Genomic DNA, 27,942 nt, shown 5'->3' with positions numbered 1-27,942 from the left:
ACATAATGTTAATGGGAAAAATTGAATATTCACTTCTACTAGATCAAACATGTCTAATATTTATGATATTTTAGTGCTTTATAGCACTAAAAGAGATGAAATATTTTATTTGTAAGCTTGTAAGACATCTATTAGTACTGGAGACAACTGTATACTTTGAAAATCTTAACATTCTGAAAACACTGTCCAGGCAAAACCTCTAGGTGTGGCACTACATTGTTACTACTGCCTTATGCTGGACATGGTTTATTTCTTTTTTTTCCATTAAGAGAAGTAGCAGTTAAGTTAGAAGACTGAAACACGTAAATAGTCAATGATGTGTTGAGAAATTTGAGAGAAATCTGAGAAATTTGAGTCTTCATGCCCTGCAGTAAAGATTTAAACTTGCTTCTTGCAAAAAGATTATTTGGGAAATTATCTAGTTTTGTTTATCTAGCTTTTTTCCTATGAACAAATAATGATTTTGAGGTTCCTTCAGCCAGTTATTTCAATTGTGATTAACTTCTGGAGAAATCTCATAGTACATAGTTTCTTTATAGACAGTGAATTCTTACTGAGAACTTCAGGGCCAGTGTTGTATTCTTCCAGCAAATTTAAGCAGAATGAATTCCAATGAGGGAAATGCACAATGAACTTCTCCTTTTCAACACCCTTTATTTTCACTCAGGCTGGAATACACATAGCAAGGGTTAATATAGGTCTTTCTGCAACTCAAAGTGATTTCCAAGGAAACTTCAGAAGGATACTTTAATTTTTTTCTAATTTTGCATGAATGTCCATTATATTTTCTGGAACTTGAGGCCAATAAGTACAAAGTAAACCTTTCTAATGTTGAGGCCTTTGCCTCTTTAATTTTTGTTTTTATAACGACTTGCTGTTACTATTTGTACTATTATGCTGCATGTCTTTTTGGACAAGAACCTCAGGCATTGCAAATGATATCATTTTGATTTTCCTTATAAAAAATTAATGTATTTTCTTATTGCAGCTTCTGATTGGCTTTGAATCTGGGACGGTGGTTTTATGGGACCTGAAGTCAAAGAAGGCAGATTACAGATATACACATGATGAGGTAACATTTTTCATCTGCATTACTTACTCTGAGGATATAATTCACTACTCAAATAGTGACTTTGATTATTTTTTAATCTCCTGCTTCTGTCACTAGTGGATCAATAAGTAGGTCTCTTTGAAATTGCAAGTACTGGAAATTTTCTCTAAAAGAGCAGTAGGGCTTGGATGATAAACTTCAGACCAAATAACTTCACTGAGTTTAATTTTGTAAAGTAATGAATGGTGGCATGGATTGGATTTCTTCACTAAGCTTTTAGGTCTTATTTCTGTTAATCGTGTGACTTTCACCTGTGTTAAGGGCTTAAGTTGAAAGAAGGTGGTTTATCAATTTCTGTAATTTGGAATCTCTCACATATTCTGGGAACTGCAAGAGAAAAGGGCAGGGGAAAAAGCACTAAATAAATAGTCTCACTACAACATTTCTCTAACCACCTTTTCTCTGTAGAATAAGATCATGATCAATTCTCTTTGAAATAAGACTGGAGAAGGTTTAAAAAAACAATGGTATTAGGTGCCATTCATTTCTTTAAAACTTGATTCTTGAGAGAACAGACTTTTTGAACAACTGAGATTAAGAAAAATGAGTCAGCATAATATACAAGTTGATGTATTTAATTTAAAATAAAATTTATTTTATTTTAATGTATGTATTTAATATAAAATTGGTCTTGATTGCATTTTGTTAACTGTAAAATGGCTTTGTTATTGTTCAGTACCAGCTTTAGGGTTTTTACTGGGGGAGGGGGATGGGGTTGTTGGGTTATTTTGGTAGCAGTTCTGGCTCAGTACCTGTACTTCTGTGCATTCTACCAATTAAGAGTTTGCTTGGAGGAGGAGGCTCTGAAGTAATCTAAGCCTTAGATCATCAGAAATGTCCATATAAGCCCCAGAATGTGTTATGGAAAGAGCAATCTTTCTCCCTTCCCTTTTCATTGCATTAACCTAATTAATTCCTTTATCTTTTTTTTTAATAAATTTACTCATGTCTTTATCATCTTTTTCTTCCTAGACCTTTTACTTGTTGTGTTCTTCTCTAACTTTTTTAACCATTCTATTTTATCTTTGTTTTGTAAAACAGAAACACATCAGCATAGTATATATGAAGATGTGGGCACACTGGATTTATCATGTGGAATAATTGCCTTTGGTCTTGCTTTCTTTTTCTCTTGGTCTTGATATTGGATTAGCCTTTTGATGCTGCAAGCATAAAGCAGATGCTTCCTTGAAACAGCCAACTATAAAATCAGAGACTCGTCCTTCAGGTGTTACTTGTCAGGTCAAAGTCCTGACATTTAGGCATTGTTTTTTGTTGACATAGTTGGACAGTAAAAATTGAAGGTTTTTGGCAGTTTTTCACTGAAATCCTGATTTCTGCTTTGAGTGTGGTTTGGTACTGTCAGCAGACTTTACTGTCTTAATGTTGTTGTTCTAATTTTCCAAGTTGCTCATGAATAAACTGAGCGGATGAGATCCCTGAGGGTCTCTACCATTTAACTTCATCCATGAACTAATCAATTAGTGCCAGCCTGTCTTTACTCCAGATTGCTTTACTTCCTTAACCAGTTATTTATTTGTTCAAAGCTATCTAATCTGTTTAGTTTTAGCTTCCTTTGAGATACGTTGTTCAAGGACTTTGAAAATTTTGTAGACAGCTTAAGTGGTGTTTCCATAAACCTCATGCCTGTTACCATTCTTGGAGGTTTGTTTGACTATAATTACCTCTCATGTTGGAAGGTATTTAGCATGTTGACTACTTCTATCCTGGTGTATTATACTCATCCATATGTCAATTAACTCTGTTCTTTATTAAAATTTTGTTGCAGTTTCTAGAAACTTACCTAAGGTAGACCATGCTGCTTATTCTGCTTTTTTTTTTTTTTTGGTGGTCCATTTATTTAAAAATTAATATTTGTCTCAGTACTTTTTGGAACCAATTCTGACCTGAGAGGCTGCAGAGATCAGTGAATAGTTCAGGTGTTAAATCTTTGAATTTCTTTAGGATTTAGAAGTGAATGCATCTAGATCTTCAGTTTTAGGTTTTTTTTTGCAGAAGAAGTAATGAAATATCTCAGGTCAGACCCAGTAAAGAAATGTGCTTATCACAACTTGGGAATGGTTAGCAAGGGAAGAGAAAAAAGTGACAATCTGGTAATGTAGTGGTTTCCTTGCTCATGGGAGTGCACACACAGAAGACTCAGAATGGAGCAGTGGAGCAGTGCCCTGTCTCAAGAGATCTCCTTTGTCTCTGGTTACTGTGACACAGAGCAAAGTTCTTTGCCATTTTGTTTCCTGCTACCAAACTGTGTGAATTTGGACATTTCTGTGCAGAGAATCTTTCTGGCTAGCTTCTTGTTGATTTCCTGGTTTCATGGCATTGTTAGAGAACTTCTTTCATACACTGACTGTAAGGGCTGTGTTCCATCATGAACACGTGTGCCAACCTACCCTCAAGGGACAGGGAGCATCTAATGTCACAACATGCTTCACCTCTTCTCTCACTGAGGGTAATGCATGTGACATTCTGCCTCGTAGCAGGAGCAGGATATGAAGCCTCAGGATTTATGCACTTGGTTCTCTGCTTGTTCTTGATGAGGGCTCTTCTGAGTGAGGAGTTGACAACCAGTAAGAAGAGAGCTACTTAGTCCAATCTTGTCACATTTGCCATCTTAGTGAGTGGCTAGGCTTCCTCAGGCATCATGAGCAGGGTGGCCAGGACATTGATAGCATAAAGAACATTTGCTAGAAACCTTGCCATTGCATTGGTTTCCTCCTCTCTTGTCGCTTTGTAGTTGATGTTATTCTTGAAGCATGTAACTTGAAGGTCTTTCACCATCATTTGATGCAACTTTCTTAACTCAAAACTTCAGATGTGTGCAGGGATCCAAATGTCATCCTTTCTTCCTTAGCAGAGGAAGATCATAATGAGGGTCAAAATCTCAGCATGTCTAGAGGTCTGTGGAAAGATACCTGTTATTTCCTGAGGGAAGATGTTGAATCCAATTATATGGGTTTGTAGCTTCCTGCTTGGTTTCATTTCAAATGGCCTGACCTTTAGGAGGCTTTCTTGAAGCAAATTCCCATGTTGTGGTAGGGCAGTCTCATTTGTTGCCTGAAAGCCAGGTTAATGGAACACTGTGCACACTTTCTTCCTCTCTGAACACGTGCACCTTCCCAGCACCCTGGGCCAATAGCTGTAGCACAAGGACACTAGGACACTCACCCCAAGGACAGGAGCAGTTGGGTGACATTAACCATGGCTGAGGGAAGCAGCTCTAGGTCATGATTAGGGTTACTGCTGATTGCTGGCATGTTCTTCCCTCCAGAATATTCTACTTACAGGAAAATTCAGAGAATTTAGCTATAATTTGTACTTTATCTTTCTGTATTATGAATTAAATCTTGAACTTAAAGCAATGTATATTTTTTATTTTAACAACAATACTTTGAATATTTAAAATTACTTAGAATAATGCACAAGTGTAATAGTCTTTTTCAGAGAATTTGGAGGAAATTATTTGTACATAGTGGAACTGTAGGTGAATGAACTTTTGTTTAGGAAATTTCTTGGAAACCTTTTACTCAAAACATCCTTTTTGTTTTGGGCAGGTTCAATGAAACAGTAAGTCTAAATTCCTTTTGCATCGTTCTTAAGCCTTTTATATGCAGACATTGAGGATTTAAGGAAAGTAAGCTGTGCATTTCTGTGTGAAATACAGTTTATATTGCAGTCATTTCCCAACCTGTATGTTCATGAAAGAAATTAAACAAATTTCTCAAGTATTGCTTTTTCCTAAAAAAAAAAAACCCAAATCCCTCAACTGTAACTTCTGAAAACTAAAGCTTGTTTTATAATCAAGTCTGTTCTTCAAATAATATTTTGTTTGTTCTGATGTCAAGTAAGCTTTGACAGCATTAACTATAATGCATTATAGATTACTATTTTTAGACTCAATGTTCTGGTACATGGTTGAGTGTAAGAGATTATTTTAGAGCATTAAAAACATGTCAAAGTAGCTTGTGAAATTAAGAGGACAGGAGAAAGAGAAACAACCCCAGTATGTGACTTGCCAGAAACCAAAGTGTGTCAATGTATTTCATTTCATTGAAACAATCTTCATGTTGTATTGTCATTTAAGTCTCATTAGCTACATTTTGTTTGTTTGTTTTCTTCCTTTCACAGCATTTTTTTCCCTTCCTTAGGTTGTTGACAAGAGAGTTAGCATAGGTACTCCCAAGTTTTAAAATACTTTCTTTGTATATTTTGGTGAACTGGTAGAAAAGGAGTCAGTATCATCATCCATTCATGTTTAAGCAAAAACACTGCCCATATTCTTGGAAATTAAAGGACTGTCATAATAAAGCTGTGAAATCTGGATAAGATATGGTAAATAACCAGACTGGTTTGCAGAATAACTAATCATGGACTTTGCCAGTCATGCACAGCGTATTTCAAGCTCAATTAATGTCACAAGAGTAAAGGATCATTGAGAAATCCAAGGAATTATGAAAGGACTTATCAATGTCTCTAGTGCATTCCATATTTGCAGTAGTCTAAATTCGGTGTTAGAAAACTGAATTTAAAAAATTCTCTTGAAAACAGGGTAAACTGCTTAAATTAATAACTTTTGTGTTTATACATAATTGAAATCCTCCATGCACTGTTCTGGTTTTGGCTGGAATAGGTTTAATTTTCTTTCTAGTACCTACCAAAGAGTTATGTCTTTAGATTCACCATGAATAACTTCAGTAATACACTGATGTTTTAGTTGTGCCGAGTCCTTCTTTTTAATGAAATTATTATACTGTTCTTACCTCAACCCATGAGTTGTACCATTTGTTTTGATTCTACCCCGCATCCTACTGGTGAGTGAGCAGCATTGTGGGGCTTGGTTGCTGCCTGGGGTTAAATCATGACAGATGAGAAGAGTGGTCTCAAAATGCTCCAAAATCATATGCATGTGGCTAAAGTATGTATTAATTTAAAAGAATGGGATTATTTGTATCAGTATTTAATGAATTGAAACAGCTAAATTCCCCTGGTGGAAAAATACCATAAAAGCTTCGATCTTTATTGATGAACTTGTCTCTTAAATTGCAAGGTTGCATTTAAATTATTCATTTTTGTACTTCCTAAAAGTACCAAGAACTAATAGTTATTTCCAGGGATATTTACAAGCTATTGCAGAAGAAAATAAATTTCGCAAAATGTTTTTAAGTATGCAATAATCTCTTGAAAAGCTAGTGATATACTTAAGGTATTTCTGTAGGAGTCTTGCATATAAATGCTTTTAATTTTGTTCCTCAGACTTTTTTTGGTTTATTTCTGATTGCGAAGTCTCTTTCAGTTAAATGCTGCAGTTGCTGCAAAAATGTTTCTGTCTTAAAATCAGGTATACTCACCTTATTTGCAGGCAGCATAGCAGTAATTTTTCCATGTGGGATCATCTTTCTGGAACAGATGGTGAATTGATTTTGTGTTTGAGAACAGCCTGTCTCTACATAAAACTCAGGGATAGATTCTACGATTTCTAATAAAGTTTAGGCATATGTAGGACAGCAAAGTCAATTGTGTTGTTAGTCAAAAAAGTAAGATTCAATTCCCCCCTTGCCCAGAAAATACATAAGTGTCTCAGAAGTTTTGAGACAAACTTCCCTAGACTCCTGAACAGGTACAATAAATTTTAAGGAAAGTGAAGGGGTAGTAGGAATATTTCTAATAGGAAACCTTCAGTGGTAATTAATTAAAGTTTTATCTAGACAAAGTTGGTTACTTTTTTCTTAGAGTCCTTTCTGTTTGAGTTTCTGTAAAGGTTCCCTGAATTTGGTTCATGTTCGTAAATGGAAGGACTCGGTTTACCTGTGCAGACAACTCCAATTATGGATACAAATGCCTTAAATATAGCAACAATCATCTGTGATACTTGGGTATGATCTTGTTATAAGGGGTTACTTTCTGGTCCCACGTGACCAGAAATTATTTGTGACACAATTAAATCTGCACCAGCTGATATAAGCATACTGCTGCATTACGGTACCAAAAAGAAAACAGTATGTTTTAATCATTATGAGAATTAAGATTAAAACAGAATGTTTTATTCTGCATCAGTAAGTTTTGTGTAAAATGTTAGAATAAAAATATACTACTCCTAGTGGCTCTTTAGTGTCTTAGAAGATTTCTTTTGCAGACCCAGTGGATTCTGCTTCATTTTTCTATTTTATGCATTCCTCCAGATTCCAGCACTAATATTAACTCTGGAAAATATTAAAACTTCTTTGTTCTTGTGTATAGAGATGATTTTTCAGATATCAGTTTTGTTTTGGTGATTGAGATTCTTGCTAGTCAACAGCTAGTATTATCAGCTAACTAGTACTACTTAAGGTTATTGTGCTCTTTTCTTTATAACTTTCTTGTCACTAGGCCAGCTTGTTGTGTACCTTGAGATAGTGCTGGAGCTACTTATGAAGTTGGTTTTTATTTTTAGGCTTACAAGAATTTGTGAATTGTGTGATAGCAAAGGATATTGCCCTATGCAAAAGTTTATCATACCTAGCCCACAGAGTTGTTAGTTGGATTATTTTAAAAAACATAAAGCATATATTTCAGTTACATTTTAAAAAATATTTAGCTGCATTACTAAATATAACAAGTGACTCTAAAACTAAAGAGACTAAAACTAGGCAGTAAATAACCATAAAGCCAAAAGGCTCATTGTTCTCTTTCAGAGGTTTTTTTTTAACCTCCATGTTCCTTGCAGAAAGTGAGAGCAGTCATTCTTCTCCTTTGTGCTCAGATCTTTTTATCTTCTTAAGCATTAATGCTGTTTCAAGAGTAACAAGTTGTTGCATTTCCCGTCTCTTGACATCTTTTTCAAGAAAGGAAAGAAGTGATCATTTCTCAGATTTATTCTTGTTTCCTTTTTTGAAACTTGCTCTCTTACTGTAGAAATAGATCTTAAGATCTATTTCTACATAAATGTGGATCAAACTGTTTCATTTACACTATGGGCTGCCTACTGTTGTCAAGGTTAGACTTCATATGGAAGATAATGTAAAATGTACTGATTATATTGTATTGCTAAGCCTGCTGTAGACATTTATTTTGTCAGTGATGAGCTTTTTTAAATGCAGCCTTCTCTTTACTGAGTCTGCATGCTCAAAATTGTTGACCCCTTGCTTTATTTGGTATAATGTTGGTAAATAAAAACTCAATATTTATGCAAGATTTCTTTTATAATACCAGTTTTTGCTATATAAAAATTTATTTGACAGGCAGAATGAGCAAGAGTATTTCACTTTGATAGTAGGAGACATCATGTGAGGCATGTAGGTTTGTTTCTGAGCTACATGTGTAGATGTGATACTGGTACACAAAATCTGTCTTAAAAAAATCGATGGTGATTCCACAATACATAGGGAACAATATTAAATTTCACCAAGAAATGCTAAACTTAATATGTAGTTTACATATATCCAGATGTTATATTAATTTATATTGGGGAAATTTTTACTGGAGACTCTAGACTCACATAGCATAGCCATTTTTCTCTGTCATTTAAGCTCTGGATTCTCCCATTCAGTTTGCTGGAAACTGTCTTGTCTCTCTGTATAACTTCATGAAATATGAAGACCTGATCTGTGTATAATCAGTTTGAGCAAAGCTCGCTTGGATCTGTCCTGAGATGTGCTCTTCACCCAGTAATTGCTGCTTAAGCTGTCATTGCTGGTTACAGTTCTCTACTGCTCACACACCCAGGTTTCCTCACAGAGGAAATCCCAAGGTCCCTGCAGAGCTGGAGTGAGTGTAAGCCCTTCTTACAGACAGAATCACTGCTGAAGGTGTCCACTGAGGGTAAAGTCCATCAGTTTTCACTTATTCAGCACCTGTTTTTCTAGTTTACCTAGAGAAATGTCTTCATAATAAAATCTAGATTTTCAGTAATATCAAAGTTCAGTATTTCTTGCAGTTAACAGTTCCTTTTGCACCCTCTGGATAGTAGAGAAATACTTTAGGGTTTCATTATTTACTGATGCTTTCATGCTATAACTAAAACTCCTTTGAATATCACTTAATGGTTCCATCATGTTTCCATATACTAACAGAGGTGCTGGATGCAGAAATGGCACCAATCTTTTCTTGCTAGTCAATATTTTTGCCTTATTTGTATTCTTTGCATCATTGTTTACTTTCCTCTTGCCTGAAGGCAGCAACTAGATTTCATTTATTTAGCTGTTTTCTGTAGCTTTTATGTGGCATGGTGTAATCATTCCATTCCTACTTTTAGGAATCTAGAGATGATTTTGTATTTATGGAAAGATTTACTAGTAGATTCTTGTGCTTTCCTGCACCTCAAAGCTGCCATTGCAATATTAGAGCATCCAGGCTAATACTTTGCTTTCATCATCATCATTTCAAAAAAGTCTTCTTACTTCAATTTGTGTTTTATGGAAGTTTTGTCCTAATGCTTGCCACTTGTGCACATTCATATAAACATCTCAAAACAATATGTAATACTTGAACTTAATAATCTCATCCCATATTTTTTGTCTGGACAAGATGTTTTTCCCAATACTGAAAAATTATGGTTAGCAAAGCTTAAATAAATGCTTGAAGTTATTGTCTTCATGTTACCCTTCATGGAAGAATACTTCAGTACTATGTTGAGGAGAGTGGGTTCCCCCTAAACAGAGAACACAGTATTTTTGATAGGTAAAGTGTGTCTGAAAGTACTACTTATGTACAAAAAAAAAACTTGGAAAACTTGACGTAGGTAAATTAAGACATAATAGGATAGGTGTTATTTAATTAGTAATTTTTCTAATTGGCGTTTTCTGTTTAATGTCATTGAGGAAGGTACAAGAATAAAATGATAATAAGATACACAACTTATATTGTTCTGCTTTCTCTTGCATAGGCTATCCACTCTGTGGCTTGGCATCATGAAGGCAAACAATTCATTTGTAGTCACTCAGATGGTACCTTGACCATATGGAATGTAAAATCTCCTACCAAACCATTCCAGACAATCACTCCACATGGTAAGGTGAAAAATGGATACTGACTGCACTTGACAGCTCTTAAAACACAGAGAACTTGTTTTTAATAGAAGTGTGTTTTGCAAAAAACAAGTATTAAAAGTGCACTTGCAATGCAGTAAAAATCTTTCTCAGTCATGCCAGTTTCTCATAGATTTCACTTGAAAAAGAAAAATCTTTATGAAATAAGAATCCAAATCAGTACAGCTTTCTCTAATTCTCTAAACTTAAAGCTTGTCTTTCACACAATGGCACTGATCTCAGAGTTAACTAATGCATATTTTGCAGGACTTGCTTTTTGCTTGTATCAGAATCCCATAGATTGTTTAAAATACATATAAGCAAGTACCTGTTTTATGTATAAATGTGTAGATTACCACATAAATTTTCGTGAGAGTTTGTAACAGAACAAGAATAGCAGCTGGTAAGATGTTCCCACTTCTGGGAGGTCTTGCATTAATGTTAATCTAGGAAATTATCATTGCATGTTGTTCATCTGTGAAATATACTACTGCTCTTCTAGTAAGTTGTACACAAATGCCAGGCTTACATGGTGTGCATGTCTCTATTTCATGTCTTTGCTACTTATTTACTTAAGATTTTTAAGTGTGGATGTATCAGTGAGGAAATTACACAGTTATGAGAGAGCGGGCTTTTCATGCTCAATTGAAGTCTTAGCCCTTAAGGATAATACTTAGGATAAACCTCACTTTACTTGTAAGCTGACCAATTTTAATTGCAAAAGGATAGGCACAACATAAATTTTAAATCTCCTACTTTAGGGGGGAGGATTATATGCTTGAAAACAAATTTTCTACAGCACTCAGGTTTAGAGTTGCTCTTTTGCCTAAACCTTCAAAGTTGGTGTGTTGAGAGCTTTAAGAAATGTTTAATTATATTATTCCAAGGTATACTCTATTACTGTCAAAGTTGTTGAATGTATGTTGTGTGAATTTTATACTTCTCAAGCTGCACATTGAATTTCATTACTTGCCATAATGTTACCGAACTGCAAGATTAACACAGGAAAATAATTTACTTTAGGAAAGCAGCTGAAGGATGGAAAGAAGCCAGAACCCTGCAAACCTATCCTAAAGGTGGAATATAAAACAACTAGAGCTGGGTAAGAATTGTTTTGTATGCAAAATGAGCATATGTAACAGTGCAACACTCTGGGAATGGACTTTGTTTCCCTTTTGTTGGGGTGCGTATTCTGATGGTACAGCTTTGTTTTAGCTTTAATAAATCAGATATTGATTAATAAAATACAGAAATTTGTGTGAATGAATTACTGTATACAAACCAACGATGCTGCTAATTCATTATCTGCACTCTTCTTTCATGCTACTAAAACTTGTTTGCGTTTTTGCTCAGTTTTTTGAGAGCTCTGAAGAAAAAAAGGCTGATGAAACAAGTAAGACACCAAAACACAGACATGATAAATTGAACTTTGGCAAATAGTATCCCAAATTGAATATTCTTAATTTTGAATAGATGTTCCTCTGCCCTAAAATGTTATTAACAGAAGTTTTTCTAGTACAGTGCAGTAATTTATGCCATGAAATATGCCTAATTATGCATATTGAGAATGTAAAAAAGCAGAAATTGCAACAAGAGGCTCAGATGCAATTATACATCTATAAAGTAGCATGTTTTGTTACCCAGACTGCAGCTAGGGTGGATGGATTTCCTGAACTGTGTGGAATTTCTTTTATTTGTGGTTCTAAAGTGTTTGAGTAAGAAGTGCAATATAATGATAAAATATTCATGCAAATCTGTTCAGCTATTTGCAGAAGCTGATTTTTTGTTTGTTTGCTTTCTTTTATATTTGGGGGGGTTTGTGTACCATTTTTATTTGCTTTTCAGGCATTCAGATCTGTAGGAGATGGTTTATTAAATGATACAATGCAGTATTGTGTTTATATACTCATAATATCACTCGCTTTAGGTGTTATTATTTTCTGCTAAAAATGAGGTAAATAGAAACTTAAAACTGTGGCTGGCTCCCAGTTTTATAAAAATCTATCATCATCTGGAAGGCCATATTTTACTTGCAAAAGTCTACATCTATCTGTGTAATCCTTTCTCAACTGAAATATCAACATCTGATTTAAAGAGAGATAATCAAAAAATCTCAGCTTCAGCAAGTTACAGTTTCTGCAATCAAAAGCCTTCTTTTATTCTGAATAGTCATTCTGAAAGAGACAATTAGTTTGGAGCTTTTTCTGTGACATAGTATTACAATGTGAAAACTACTTGACTTTTCACATAGTATACAGAGGAGTTTATTCTAGTATAATTTCTAATAATCCTTGATGGGGAAGTTTGGGGAATAATCCTAGTTTGGGGAAGCTACTTTTTCCTGGTTTGGCTTTTTTTTTTTTCTGTTGCCCCTCTCACTTTCTGGTGTTTATCCAAACTGAATGTTTTGATACATTTGAATTTACTCTTCTCTCTAATCTATCTTTTTTTTTTCTTCAGTGTACTATTAAATCTACAATTTTTGATAACCCTTCCTGAACTTTAAGTAAGAGAGGGGGACAAAAACAAACTGCAACAAGCAAAACCGCACTAGTGTGCACTGTGGTAGAGAAGCAGTGCGCTGGAAATCTGCTTTCATTTACTGCTGTGTGTACTTCAGTTTGTACTCAATTTTCAGTTTCACTTGTAATCTTACAAGAATTTTAAGGCAAGACAGAACTACCTTTCAATACCTAAATTTTTGATAGATTTTTCTTTTTATCATTTGGAATTGTTTAATATGAGCAAGATTTTAACTTTTATCTAAAGTGCTGTCATTTCTTATTCATGGTTTAATTTCTGTAGCACAAAGGAGAATCGTTTCTGGACAGGACAAAATTTTTCAGGCTACGAAACAGTGTAAGAAACATATCAAATAAACTTTTTTCTGTGGCAGTTCATGATAGCTGTTCTTAAAAAACAAATTATATAAAAAACCAGAAGGAATCAGAACAAAGCAAAAAAGCTTACATTTAAGAGATACTATTTATTGCTTATTTAAGTTTTATTTCAAATCTTTATTAGGAAAAAATGTTCACTATTTCCATGCTCTGTTTTGAACATTTTTCTATCACCCCTTTTTTGTTTCTCCCTTATCTATCCAGAGTGCTCAAAGATCTACGTCTGTTTCAGTATTTCCTCCAGTGGAAAACATTTCATTTATATGATCTGAAGTGGGTTTTTTACTGCTTCTAATTCTAGTAAGCTGGTTTTGGGAAAAGTGGTTCAGAACCACGCAAAAGGAAGGACCATAATGTATGGTACCCTATATTAAGGGCTACAGGCACTATTCTTTTTACTGTTGCAGCTCTTTTTAATTCCTTCTCACTTTTTTTTTCCTGCATTTCATTTTTCATATTGTAAAACTGGGATCAGGACAAAAGAAGGACATGAGGCTTTTCCTGGGTTCTATTGGCTACCTATTTACTTGCTAACTTTGTGGGGTTTTCTGTTGCTTTTTCTTTGGTTGGTTTGGTTTTTAAGTTCTTGCAAATAGTGCCAAAAGTGAAGTGTCCATAGCCAAAGTAACTTACTCTACAACAAGAGTATGTCTGTAGCTTTATTTCTGGGAGAAAGGTTACTATTGATGAATAAGGGGTGAAAAAAGGTACATTCTTCATATATTCCTTGTGCAAAGTGACATCATTTTGCAATCTCAGAGCACAATGTCACTGTACTGCAGCCACTCATCATCTAAAATACTTCATCCTTTTCAGAAGCACTGAATTTCAAAGGTAGCTTACTTTTCGAGATTTCTGGTTCCCATATTGCTTTTATATGTACTTTTTCTTCTAGAGGCACTCTCAAGCTTCCTTTTGCAATTCCCTCCCCCTCCAGATTCAGTCTTTCCTGAGACCACTTTCCACGTGTGCAGGCTCAGAGCCCGGTATTTACTCTGGTTGATGTTAGCATTACAGTAAAATACTCTAGTTGATATTAGCATTATGGTAAAATTGCCAGTGTCTAATAGAAATTAGAGCTCCAAAGTCTCCATATAAAACATAATTCAGAAGGGTTTTGTCTTGGTAGCTGATGCAGCTCTCATTGACTGACTGAGTCATCTTAGTGAGATGATTGTGTGTAATTGGGATCCTGAGGTTACATTAGTGATGGTGCCTCCCACCAAGTAAAAGTTGATAATCTGTTCATTTAGTTTGAATAGTGCTATTTTCTTGTGTCACCTTATTAGTTTAAAACCACACTTCCCAAAATAAATTCATAGTTTTATCTTCACTATTACTTCAGGACTTCAAGTATTAAGGTAAACTAACTCTTGAAGTCTTTTCCATCTTCATACTAGGATTAACTTCTCCATAGATTTACTCAGGGTTTGAAAAGTAAGCCAGATGGTACCAATGACCTGATTTCTCTGTTTTCCATTCTCTCACACATCTGGATTGTCAGAAGCTGGCTCACATTTGATAGTTTACTTCTAAAATTGAACAGAAACACCTTCCTGGGTTGTGAGCCACTCAACTCTCAATTGTACTATGTATTCATACATTGCAAGACCTAATCCTGTGTTTTCTGAAATTTTTTGTCAATGACCTGTTGCCCCCTTTTATAGTCAATTTCTTATAGTATTCTCCAAGTGATTTTACATATTTCACTGATGAGGAAATTCATGTAAGGGGATTACTTGCAAACCTGTTGAAGCTGAACTGTTTCAAAGAATCTCTGCATGAGCAGCTGCTATAAATTGCTATTAAAAAATGCTATAAAGCAATTCTCTAAGATCTGAATCCTGAGTTTTTTAAAATGTCTTCCATTGTTTCAGGTAGGTAAACTGTAATTCCCAAAGCTGAATCAGTCTCATCTATTATACAAAGTACAAATCTTCTACATTTTTATTTTAAATTATGTATTTCTAATTGATGTGCACTAATCTTTTAATATGTAACACAGCTGAAGGGCAACATTTTAATTAGAAAATGCACAGTTTGTGGTAAATCCATGGTTTCATGAAAATATGAAGAATTCATACAAAAACTTTTAGTGGTCTTTCTGGCAGACTCAAGTCAGGTTTAATCTTTGATTCATTTGTGAAAAATCTGTGTGACAGATCAGTGTGCTCTATTCTTAGCTCTTCCATTCCTTGCATCTAAAGGATACTGTCTCTGGCAAGGCTGCCCAAAGCAGTTTGATTACCTTGAGAAATAAAACCTGGAGAAGCTGACATACAATTGTCACTGTGATGTATGAAAATTAAAAATTGAAATTTGTTACTTTGTTAATGTCAGTTGATCCCAGTGAATCTGCAAATATGATAATTGCTACAAATTGTCCTGGCAGCATTGTTGTTTCAAAAACCTGATGATTTCTATGGACAAAAAAAATACTGCAGTAAATAATTCCAACACAATGAGACCTCAGTATTTTTCTATTCACTGACATCCTGAAAAATACCAGACTAAGTTCAAGTGTATAATTTTCTTGAAATTTCTTCAAGGACCCGACAACAAGAGATTGTGTGAAGTTTCAATATAAAAAACTGAGATTAAATAAATACTCAGAGAAAACTTAATCCTCCTCTTCTAGAGATACACTCTGGGCTGCTGTTGGAGGCAGGATATTGAACTTGATGGACCCATGGTCTGATTTATGGGCATTTCTTTGAGGTCTCTTCCTCAGCCAGCAGTGCTCCTTGATCCTATCAAATCTTGGGTCATAGGTCTTTCTGGAAGATCAAGCAGATTGTGAAATACTTGTAGAAGCTGGAGGCTTATCTCAGTCTGCTTTGCCTTCAGTGCTACAAACACAAAGTAGATCTCAGCCAAGTCTTAAACTCACGAACTGCAGCATAAACCAAACCTTAATATACAGCTTTCAAGAATTCTGACATATCTAGTCTCACTTTGTGTTTCAAATGCCAGCTGTGGAAAGCCATTTAGGCAGTATGAAAAAGATAGTATTATAGGAAAGGATTAAAAAAAAAAAAAAGGTTTCCTCTCTTTCTCTCTTTTTACAATATATCAGGGTGGGTTTTTTTTTTTCTGTATAAATTTTCTCCAGATACTGGTATACTAGCTATTTCCAAGGAAGATGCAAATGAAGGGTAGAACTTCTACTGAAAGTGAGCATAAAAGTAGATCAGAGGCAACTGATAGATATGCAAAGTGCCTATTTTTCCTTCAGAAATATAATGTGAAATTTCAGGCAATAGTCAGTAATGAGTAACATTTATGTAAGCTGCATACTTACAGTCAGTCTACTATCTCAAAAGGATTATGTCCTATTTCAAACATAAGTAGTATTAAAATGAGTGATTCTTGACAATCAGGAAATAAGAAAATACCTGGTAAAATGAACATATTTACTTCATCTTGTTTTTCAATAAATGAAATAGTAAACTGTAAATTATGTGCATATTGGAAATATTTGGATGTATTTAAACATATGTTCCAGCAAAGGCTTTTCAAAAAAGTTTCAAGGGAAGCTTCTAAACTCTTCTCAAGACTAGAAGAAATACCTCTGCTTTGCTCTACTTGGCTATTTGATTTTGCAGTAAGAATAAAGAATGACAAAGTAGTTTCTTCAATTTTGTGCATGGTGGTGGGGGGAAAACAGATAAAACATCTAGAGTAAATGTGTGAAGTTACTTAACAGATGTTATGTCTTTAAAGCTTACCCAGCAGTTGGTTGCATCTCCAAGACAGTCATATTACTGTACAGCAAGTAAATGGGACTGTTTCTTCCTGATTTTGCTGGGGTGTTTTATGTTATAGAAAAATGGGATTGTTGGCAAATCTGAATCTTCAGCTCAGTAGAAAGGAAACAACTTTAAATTAGCACAATTTAAAAAATCTCATCTTGCCAAGGAGTTATAAAGATTGGTTAAGTCAACAAAATGTTTGGAGGAGATGTCTGACTTAAACAAGAGTTAGAGTAAGATTTGAAATACATACCCAAGCTGTATATTTCATGAGAGCTGGTTTGCATTATTTTTACTCCATCTCTGCTTAATGATATTTCATTGAATTTTATCATAAAGTTGCAAAACCTGCCCAGTCTCTTTTAGTGTGTTATCCTGACTTGATCCTCAATGCTTCTGCTTTATTCCAGGGAGCCTTTTATCATTCTCTCAGGAGGCTTGTCATATGACACTGTAGGAAGAAGACCCTGTTTAACAGTTATGCATGGGAAAAGTACTGCTGTGCTAGAAATGGATTATTCTATTGTTGATTTTCTAACCCTGTGTGAAACTCCATATCCTAATGGTAGGTTCTGTAAAGATTTTTCTCTCTACCTTGACTTCTTATCGTTGGAGTTTTATCCCATCAGAATATTCTTTACTATTCTCTTTCTGTTTTATCTCTGCGGATCAGACTGCAGCAGCAACATCTGTTATTCCTATTGTCTGAAACTGAAATGTGTTTTACTTGCCAAAACATGAATAGAATAGTTCATTATAAAGCCAATTTTGTGTCTAGAAAAAAGCCAATTACTCATAGCATGTTTTTTTTTCTTTTTAATCCCAAAAGCATGTGCAGACCAAAAGCATTACAACTTTAAGCTGTAGTTAGTGGAGCATATGTGTGCATCTCTGGATATTTGGGCACATAAGGCCTTTCCAGTCAGTGCTAAACCATGAGGAGCATTTTTGTATTATTTTAAACTTTTAGTGGCTTTATTATTCCCATATTTAGATGGATTTCAAACTAACCTGTAATCTCTCTTTTACAGCAGGGGATTTCTTATCATAGTTTAGGTAGTTATTTCAGATGAATAGTATTATATTGCTGATGATTCCAATGGTTTTAGCTGTCAGCTTCCATCAGAGTATATTAAACTACTTAGCTTGGAATTTGAGATCTGGCTGAAAGAGGGCAATTTAAACTTTGAAAACTTTTTCAGGTTTCTTATTTTACTGTCAAGTCAGCTGTCTTTTGAGCCATTTTGTAAGCAAGTAAAACTTAAACTCCATTGAATATGAGGAAAAGCAGTTCAGGGGTGGGAAGATGTTACTCAGAAATTGGCTCTTTCACTCATATAACCTGGTTATAGAATTTACTTTGCATGCTCCTTTTTCTGTTATTTGAGCTGTTGAGAATATTGAATAAAAGAACATGAGTTTTCCAAACTTAACTTGGATGATTGAAGAGTCTGCATGTATAAAATATCTTCAAAAACTATATTAATCTAAGTGACTTTGTAATCTCAGCTGCCAGAGTGGAAGCACTGATTCCATTCTTGAGGCTGGACTTGCATGGTCTCCATTTACCAATAGGTAACCTTTTGTTGTTGTTTTCAGACTTTCAGGAACCATATGCTGTAGTTGTTCTCCTAGAAAAAGACTTAGTACTGATTGACCTTGCACAAAATGGGTAAGAATCTTCTTAATCTTTTAAGTATTTTTAATCATTGGCTCCAGTGATCAGCCTACTGTTCTACTTTGTAGCTTTTTAGTCTAACCTAATACCTCAGAAGATTGAAGAAGTTTGAAGTTTTGGGGATCTTGCAGTTTTGAGGAAGGCAGCAGGGAGAACTGATCAGATAACCCAAGTAATTTTGGCTGTTGTCACCACTTAAACTGATCTTGTTGCCAAATAAATTGCTACCTGTATTGCTTAAAGTAACTCCATACTGATGCAATAATATCATATATATAAAATTTGAATGATAACATCTACTCTCTGGTTTACATCTGTGGTAAGAAATTGCTTAAAAGGAATATTCTGTTGCAGTATTCACTAATAATACCTGCCTAAAACATTATGAGTCTCTTGTTGCTTTGTCTATGGAGTAGTCCATATGCTGTTATTAGTGGTGATTAAAAATTCTAAACACTACAAAATTTTTTTATGAAGGGTATTGAAATTTGTGTAGACAATAACAACTAACTGTTAAGGGATCAGGAGCAGAGGAGCTAGGTAAGACCTTGGTACTGTTCCTGATTAAAAATCTCCGATGGTCAATGGAGAAAAATTCTTGTGAAGAACATCCTTCTAAGGCAAAACAAAAACCTGTAAATATTTGTCCTCAAAGTCAACGGTGACACCTTAGATAATGAAGACTATGGAATTTGTAAGATCAAGTTTTGTCCTGATATCTCTGCAGCTATTTAGCAATTTCATTTAGGTTTTCCAAATGTTACGTGGCCATATGCTGTATCCAAATCTTGATTCTGATTTACCAATAGCGTGAAGTGTCAACATTCATATTTAGTTTGAAGTGCCTAAAATTTGAAGTTATGTTAAAGCTTATTCTATTTCATACTAAAAGATCTTCAGCAGTTTATGTTTTTACAATGGTCTTTGTTATGATTGACTTGAAAACTATTAGGTTTTTGACACCTGAAAAAGAAATAAAATTAGTACCAAAAAAATCTAGAGGCATCCTTTTACCTTGTGTTCTCTCAGGGATTTGTCATATTTTGTTAAAGTTAAGCCTCTTCTGCATGAAATTTTTAAAATATATTTGTAGCTTTCCATATAGCCCTGCATAAAGTTCCTGATGCAGAGGATGTTTTCATCTGTTGTTGTTAATTTTTCCTTTAGATGGGTAGAGAAGCTGTGTCTTTTCACCTTCACCAAAAAAGGGGAGATAAAAAAGGGAAAACAACATATAGCATGCATTTCTCTGGAGATAAATGTTCTTTGAACACAGATACATTTACCTCTGTTAATATGATTGACCTTTTTCCTCATTAAGCCTCTGTCACTTTTCAGATGGAGGTAGTGGTGTGTATGTTCTTCTAATTGGTAATTGAGTGTTCCTATTTGTAATTTTCAGAAAGTGATCTTGGATTTGCAAGTGGATTAAACAAAATTTGTCCATGCAAAATGCTGGACAACTTTCTGTATTAGTACAGTGTGCTAATACCAAGTGAGATGGGAGTCTTCCTTCTTCTATGCTAAAAGAATAGACTGAAGAGTTAGAAATAAATTCATAGCTCCGTGTTACTACAACTGAGATTTAGCAGCTTAATTTTTTCCACAGGCCACTAAATTAGTAAGCTTTTGAAAATATAAAATGACAGGGAATAGTAATGTTCTAGAAAAACTCTAAAAACTGTACAAACTTTAGATTTCATCTGGAGAACTACACTATCTTTATAGTGTACTAGGTGAGCAGTAAAGCTGTCTAGTGTATTTGTTCATGATCTAATTTGATATGCATTTACTTTTCTCTGTACTAAAAGAATGCCAGCTTAATCCTTAATATTTCACTTGTGTTCTGTGCTTAAAAAAAGTTTTCCCTAGATTAACAGTTAGCCTCTTTCTTCTTTTAAAGGTATCCTATATTTGAGAATCCCTATCCTTTGACTATACACGAGTCTCCGGTTACCTGTTGTGAATATTTTGCTGATTGTCCTGTGGATCTCATACCTGCACTCTATTCAGTTGGTGCTCGACAGAAACGTCAAGGTTACAGTAAGAAGGTACAACATCTACTACACATGTTTCTATTTTAAAATACTGACAACCAGAAGCTCTGAATAACAGGAGTGGCCATACTAAGACCAAACCTACACCTGACTCAGCCTGCCTTTGACAGTGACTAATAGCAGGGGAGGATATGTGTGGCTAATTTCTGGGGAGGATCTGCAGTAATTTGCCTTAACTTTGCACTGTATGATATTTTCTTCCTCAGTGTATTTGTTAATCTTCCAGGAATGGCCTATCAGTGGAGGCAACTGGGGTGTGATCACTCAGAGCTATTCAGAGATCATTATTACAGGGTAAGTGATACCATAGTCTACTAATAACTTTCTTAGCTCATTAAGTAGAAGTGGGAATGTTTTGTTTCTCTTGTAAAATATTGTTTCGTATGAGTGGTTTGAGTGATTCATGAAACTATGATCACCAGACATGTCCTTGGCATAATCTCCTTGATGTGTTACTGAGAAAGTAAAGCAGAATGTAAGGGAAGGTAATAACAGAATGATAGCAAGTGTTTCACAGGCAGCACTATTATTATTATTATTATTATTATTATTATTATTATTATTATTATTATTATTATTATTATTATTATTATTATTATTATTATTATTATTTCATTTATTTATTTATTGTGATGACAGGGCTTACTATCAAAGTAACTTGGATCAAAATTACCTTTTAGTTTTTGATTTTTGGAAAATAGCTGAGTACTGTTTTAAAGCATGGTAGGTCCATTAAGCAGTTATTGAGCTCAGTTCTCAAAGAGAAGCCAATTTTTTATCTCAAAAAGGACAAGCAAATACTTAAATCTGATCATTTTGAGACTGATCTTTCTGTAGTTCCTTACTACTGTAAGGACAGTTCCTTACTAGAACTAGACAGTTCCTTACTGTAAGGAACATAAGTGAAAGTTAATTTATAACTGTGCAGTGTATCACTGAAAGTGAGAGGACTACTAAAGTGGTTTTAGAACAGCTCATTAGCCCTAATCAGGATTACTGTCACCTACTGATCACTGTACTACACATTGCAGAGACTTTGAGACAGTCATGAAAAAATATAGTCATCTGATTCTCAAACTCAAGGCTAAATAAACAAGTTAGGTGACTCATTAACAGTGGGATACTGTATATTTTAGGCATCTTCTTTACAAGTGTCGCAACTAATATAGGACATCTTTCAAAAAACAGTGCATGGTAAGGTATGCCTCAGTATTTAAGATGTAAATGAATAAGTTACAGTGGGATCATCAGGAAATTTCCTTTCAAATGTTTTTCTAGTCTCTTCTGTCGAAAGTAATTGGAGCACATGTTGGTAAAATATCAGCTTTTAATAAATTGTGTAAATAAAGTGTCACTAAACAGACTAATAACAATAGAATGTTAATGGTGTACTTTCCCATAGATGTCGAGCTCTCCAACTAATCATTTCATCATCTCATTTTTTTTTTATATTTCATAGGCATGCTGATGGATCAATTAAATTTTGGGATGCATCAGCAAGTAAGTGTTTTCAGTAGAGATTTTTCCTGTGCAGTTTGAGATTTTTCCTCTTCAGTTAAAGGGTCAATTACTTCTGATATTCTACACAGCTCACAGTGAAAAATGCAGCAAGAATTCAAAGTAGAAATGGCACAAAGTTTGATGTTTGAATTGCTCTAGTTGGATCTAAGCTTACTCTTGGTAGATAAAGGCTGTTTAAAGCAATCTTGGAATCGTCATCAGTTGTCTTTAAAAACGTGTGGAAAACTGGTGAGCTTCCAAAAGGCATGTGTGGTTGTGGGAGGGAGCAGATGCAATGTATATGTTTAAAAGCTGGGAGGAGGACTGTTTGAGTGTTATAGATCTTTAATTTCGGTTTGGAGTGGGAGTGGAACCTGGGAGAGAGGAGGGGGTAAGCCAAACCTGCTTGATTGTGTACTTAAAAATTCTATTCAGCATAGATCTGTCAAAAGGAGATTCTGTTAAAGATAATAGTTTCTTTCTGAAACAGATAAATAAACCTATTAAGGGAGAAATTGCAAGTATCCTCTTTACTGATTCCAAAACTTTAGAGTCTTTCTAATAGGACAGTCTTACAGATGAACTAGGGAAATGTGATTCAGGTAAAACCAGTGAAATACGGAAGAGGAGAAAGAATGCTATAATTTAGGTTTTCCTAATGTTGTGATTAGTATTTATAGCAGTAATTTGGGCCATTAATTAGACAATGTGCTGGTGAAGTTTGGAATCAGCATGTAGACAGTTGCCAAAAAATCTAACACAGAATTAAAATTCCAGTTGAGAAGGATACAATTCAAGAATTAGCTGTATCAGTATACTAGCTATAGATTTAGGTCAAAACTGATTTTTCTCTTTTGCTTTGTTCTAGTAACGCTGCAAGTACTCTATAAGCTAAAAACAGCCAAAGTATTTGAAAAATCACGGAATAAAGATGAGAGGCCAAACACAGATATAGTAGATGAAGATCCATACGCTATTCAGATCATCTCATGGTGTCCAGAAAGTAGAATGCTGTGCATAGCTGGAGTTTCTGCACACGTCATTATTTACAGGTTCAGCAAGCAGGAAGTGACGACAGAAGTCATTCCGGTAAAGAGTTATGACCATTTTTTAACTTGGTAGGATTTAGCTATAATAAGACTGTTCTAGCAATTTCTTTTTTTTTTTTTTTGTTTTTGTCTTTAATTATATTAGTGAAATGGACAAAAGTAATTGACTCAAAACAGAGATGTGGGTTTTTGGAGAGAAGGTAATTAATTATGAAATTCAACAAAAGTAAATATTGCACACAGAGATGGTTTTCAGTGACATTTTGAGGCTTTGCAGCCAATATTCATTCTTTGGTCTGTCTATGAAAACAAATAGTGGATCAAAACTTGTCTGTATCAAAGGTGTAATGATAACAGAAGTGAATGAGCTATGTAGTTGAATAATTTAGAAGATTTTAGGGAGTTGATCCCTTGACACTTCATAATTACCCTCTGTCCTGTTAAAACTTCTGCAGTATGCAGAGCTAGAAGAATAAAAATGTGTCAAACACGCCCTGAAATCTGTTAAGAACTTTGCTGAGTCACTGTTTTATTCTGTATAAGATACAATGATTCTATTACAAGAGTTAAGAAGTTTCTTGTTAAATCAGAAACACACACATGCAAATTTATGTATTTGAATGTATGAACAAAAACTTAACATTTAATTATAAAGTGTTGTCTGTTCTAAGTGTTAATTACAATGTAGTTGGTTTTTTTTCTCTCACCTCCTTCCTCTAACACACACATCCTCCCCCCGCTATTCTGCTCGCTTGTAAGTTGTAGTTTAAGGACCTGAGGTGTGGGGCTTTTTTTGTGTGTTTTTATATACAAATACATTCCCTTCTTAGGGAATAGTTTTTTTTCTGAGTTTTTATCAATCAGCCCAAATCGAGTTAATCTAGAGTACTCTTCGACATTTTAAAAAATACTATATAGTTCTATAGTTTATGAGTTGAGTTCTATTTTGCAGATGATAAAACAGTTGAAAACTTCCTTTACACTGCACTGCAGTTAATTCTGATGTTGTTACAGATGCTGGAGAAGGAAATCTAAAGTCATGATGAATTTACAGTTCTTTAAAATGTATGATCCAGTTCAACACATCAAACACTGAACTAAGTCACTATGTGTACAGTATTACATCAGTAAAAATTTAGCGGTCTGTGTGGCTTTAGCTCTGTTTTACCATTCCTGAAGTACATAAACCAAGTCATCTTCATAACTAAATATGTAGTCAGCAGAATGATAATTAAATGGGTCCAGTATTTAATTTCTTTTGCTATTAAGAAGCAAACTTTTAAAAACTGGGAAATACATCAGACATTCAAGTTCTAGCAATCTTCAGATATTCAGTCTGTAATAGTATGACTCTGTATTTCTGAATACTACATGTGTCTTTGTTACACTGTCTATTAGATGGTTATCTTTCAAATGATGGAAAAGTTCTGGATGTCACTTTTATCACTACTACCTTCAGTTGCACTTCATTTATTTCATATTCAGTGTTTTGAAAGGCAGTACTTTACAGATATTTTTCTTTCCTTTAATTAACAGATGCTGGAAGTACGTCTCCTATATGAAATAAATGATGTTGAAACTCCAGACGGTGACCAGGTGCCACCTGTACCAACTCCAGGCACAGGTTCCAATCCCCAATCCATTGTTCCCCAGTCTCATCCATCTACTAGTAGCAGTTCATCTGATGGACTTCGTGATAATGTCCCATGTTTAAAGTAAGTTTATTCTGTTACACTTTCAAGTGAGTCTGAAACATTGCAAGAATATGTCAGAGTATGTGTACTGTGATATCTTTATAGATATGTCATTGCTGGTGAAAATATTTTATTTTGTAAAGCAGAGTTTTCCAAGTATCTATAATTTGAGCTCTGCTTTAAGAAATAAATATTGCAATCTCAATTTTTTTTTTTTACTTTTTAGGCTGACTTAAGAAAAAAGTCCATATCTTTTGGTTTACCTGATTTTAGGAAAATTTGGCATAGGTGTTAGTATGACTATAGATGATCATGCCTTAGAGCAAACAGTTTTTAATAGCAGCAGTTCAGTCACTTGGATATCTTATTGTCTTTGAAATGAATAGGAAAGCTGATGTTTTGTGACTCTCCTTAATTTTAGACCGAGTATGTCTGAATATGTTTCTTCTGTTAGTTTTGCAGAGCCTTAAGCTTTAGAAGCAAATCAGAAGTGAAAATTCTTACAGATAGCTAGCTAAGTGCTAACTCTTTAGGCTTATAAATATATTTATTTTTTGAAAGTCTTGCACGGGAACAACTTTGTGTTTTGGAAACAGAATTAATTAAATGTTCCTTTTTCATGGATCTTCACTTTGCATGATGCCTAATAGTGCTCTCACTGTAGGTCTTTGACAAGTTTTTTGATCTTTTTAAATTGTGAGCTTTTTCTGCAAGCTTCTTTGTGTGAGCTTTTACCCATTTAGAGAAAATAGATTTTTTAAAAGTCTTTTTTTACTCTCCTACAAGAGTGCCTTGTGTGACTTATGAGCCATGACTTTTTCTAACAGAATGTAAGAAATATGTAATGTATATCTAGAGATATAAATTAAGTATATACTTTCTTTTCTAAAGTTTAAGATCCCAACTTGGATTTTAATTTTTTTGAGTGTATCCATCCAGAAAACAGTTCTGATAGAGTTGATTTATTTGGGTAAGAGTTTTCAAATTGTATTGATTGTACTGAGTTGGAGAGGTGTATTTCTGAAGGAAACTCACCTAAGCAGAAAAATTGGAAAATTCTAAACTTATGTAAAATATTTTAAAATAATTTTTCAAATACCAATTTCAAATATCCATTAGTGAGAATAAATGAGTAAAATAAGTGGAATTGAGGAGACAAGAGCTTGTTCTACATAATGTTTTTCGTGTAAAAAAATGCAAGATCCAATCTTTTCTGTGTAAATTTGTCAGCATGCAAACAAAATCTTTACAGGAGTTTCAATTCCCCTAGTCCCAGGTTGATTGCATACAATTGGTCTACCATTACAATAATTTTCTTGTTTTCATTTTGGTTTTGCCATATCGTAAGCTTTTTATTTGCGTTTATCTCAATGCATTGTGCTTCTGTTTCCCTTTCTTTGTGCTTATTCCACATACACCTCTCACCCCCTTCTGTTCTCTAAATCAGAGTTCTTTTGGAAACTCTGAAAAAGTGTGTCACACCTTCTTTTTTAGACACTGACTGAGTACCTTTATCTCTTAAAGGAAATACAGCATAATAGAACTATTATGCCTTGTTCTGAGGTTGGAAAAAATTAAAAATATGTGATCATTGTTCAATTAATTTTCAATTAGGTAGTGAATCAAAAGAAGTGAATTCCTAGTTTCACTGTGGGTTTTTCTTCTGGTTGCTTTTGTTTGCTTTTGATAATAGTTTTTACCATTTTCCAACATTTTAAAGTCCAACATGGTGTAGAATTTAATGAACTCTGATCCCATAAGGAAAAATTTGAGACACTGGGGACGCCATGTTTTGTTTACTTTGCAGAGTCAAAAATTCTCCTCTCAAGCAGTCTCCAGGCTACCAAATCGAGCTCGTTATTCAGCTGGTGTGGGTGAGTGGAGAACCTCCTCAACAGATAACCAGCTTAGCCATCAACTCAGCATATGGCCTGTAAGTATATTCTACACAGTCCTTTCATTATTCCATCACTATTTAATGGATAGTTTGAAACTATCCATTAAAATTTAGTCTCTGTGTGTGTTCACATGAGCTGCACAGCAACATACAGGTAATCAGTTTCTTGTGCTTCTGAGAGAATTCCTTTTGGGTCATGGCACATACTGATGATGCTAACAGCAGAAGCAAATCAGCATCATTCTTCCTCACCTGGCACTGTACAGCCAAGAGTAAGTGTCACTTAAGGCTCTGTGTCAGAGCCTTAGGTTGGCAAGGACACTGACAGTGATCTGTTCTACTTGGCACCATGTTTTTACAAGAGAACAATTAATAAATACTGCACTTTACAATGAAAATTTATAAATAAGTGCAATCTAGGATAATTCCTAAAAATTAGGAAGTGTTAAATGCTGAACTGCAAAAAATATCTGGGTGAAACATTACCAACATTTAATTAGCATTGTATTTCCTTTGACTTCTCTTTTTCCAGAGTAGTTTTTGGAAACTGTAATGGTATTGCCATGGTTGATTACCTCCAGAAGACAGTGCTCTTGAATCTAGGCACTATTGAACTGTATGGCTCCAATGATCCCTACCGCAGGGAGCCACGATCTCCCCGAAAAACTCGGCAACCATCTGGAGGTGGGTAACCCAAAACATATTGTAAGCTCAGAAGAAAGGCACAGTTGGTCCTCTAGTCTTTGTTTGTATTCAAAGAATGCACGCTTTCTTCGCTGTGGTTTTCTTTCTTCTTGATCTGTTGCTAATGTCACTGTTGCAGCTTTGTTATTTCATCTTTCCTTAAAAATTGTTGCTTAGTGAAATCTACTGATGCTTCATACCATTACTTATTTTTCAGGGTAATGGGTATTTTAAGAAAAAATATAAATTTACAATGGATTTATGCAGTTTACAAGAATTTACACAGCATTAGGAAGTCTCCTGATGTTTCTGATAAAGCTAGTACCCATATTACATGTTTGTATAAATCCATTAATGTTTGCAGATAGCCTGAGTGTTTGCTGGGATCTTTTGGCTCCTATTTTAAAATTTGACTACAAATGTCCCTGATGAGCTAAATCATGTTATGTTGTTAATACTGTTATGTTATGCTTGAGAGGAAACCTTTGATTGAAATGACCAAAATAAACTTCTACACACAAACTGATAAAATAAATCTCTTTGAAATAGAAAAAAAGGACTTTGATTTCAAAATATGCTGAAGAATGTTCCTTTTCAGGTAAA

The 27,942-nt window shown here is 34.5% G+C and overlaps 1 protein-coding gene across 6 annotated transcripts in view; it reads left to right on the top strand.

The window, feature by feature from the left end:
* The window catches only part of STXBP5 (syntaxin binding protein 5), a 106,143-nt gene that overhangs the window by 42,870 nt on the left and 35,331 nt on the right, over nt 1-27,942 (top strand). For all 6 annotated transcript variants that reach the window (XM_066546829.1, XM_066546827.1, XM_066546825.1 and 3 more), the window contains exons 7-18: nt 989-1,072; nt 9,987-10,110; nt 11,152-11,230; nt 17,191-17,345; nt 18,380-18,452; nt 20,362-20,509; nt 20,742-20,809; nt 21,975-22,015; nt 22,884-23,104; nt 24,601-24,779; nt 26,566-26,691; nt 27,188-27,339. In XM_066546829.1, the coding sequence (XP_066402926.1) occupies nt 989-1,072; nt 9,987-10,110; nt 11,152-11,230; nt 17,191-17,345; nt 18,380-18,452; nt 20,362-20,509; nt 20,742-20,809; nt 21,975-22,015; nt 22,884-23,104; nt 24,601-24,779; nt 26,566-26,691; nt 27,188-27,339 (1,450 nt within the window). The remainder of the gene's footprint in view (nt 1-988; nt 1,073-9,986; nt 10,111-11,151; nt 11,231-17,190; nt 17,346-18,379; nt 18,453-20,361; nt 20,510-20,741; nt 20,810-21,974; nt 22,016-22,883; nt 23,105-24,600; nt 24,780-26,565; nt 26,692-27,187; nt 27,340-27,942) is intronic.

Source organism: Molothrus aeneus, chromosome 3 (assembly GCF_037042795.1).
Source record: "Molothrus aeneus isolate 106 chromosome 3, BPBGC_Maene_1.0, whole genome shotgun sequence".
Lineage (NCBI taxonomy): Eukaryota > Metazoa > Chordata > Aves > Passeriformes > Icteridae > Molothrus > Molothrus aeneus.
Note: the sequence above shows the minus strand (reverse complement) of the source record. Positions and strands in the feature narration are given on the sequence as shown.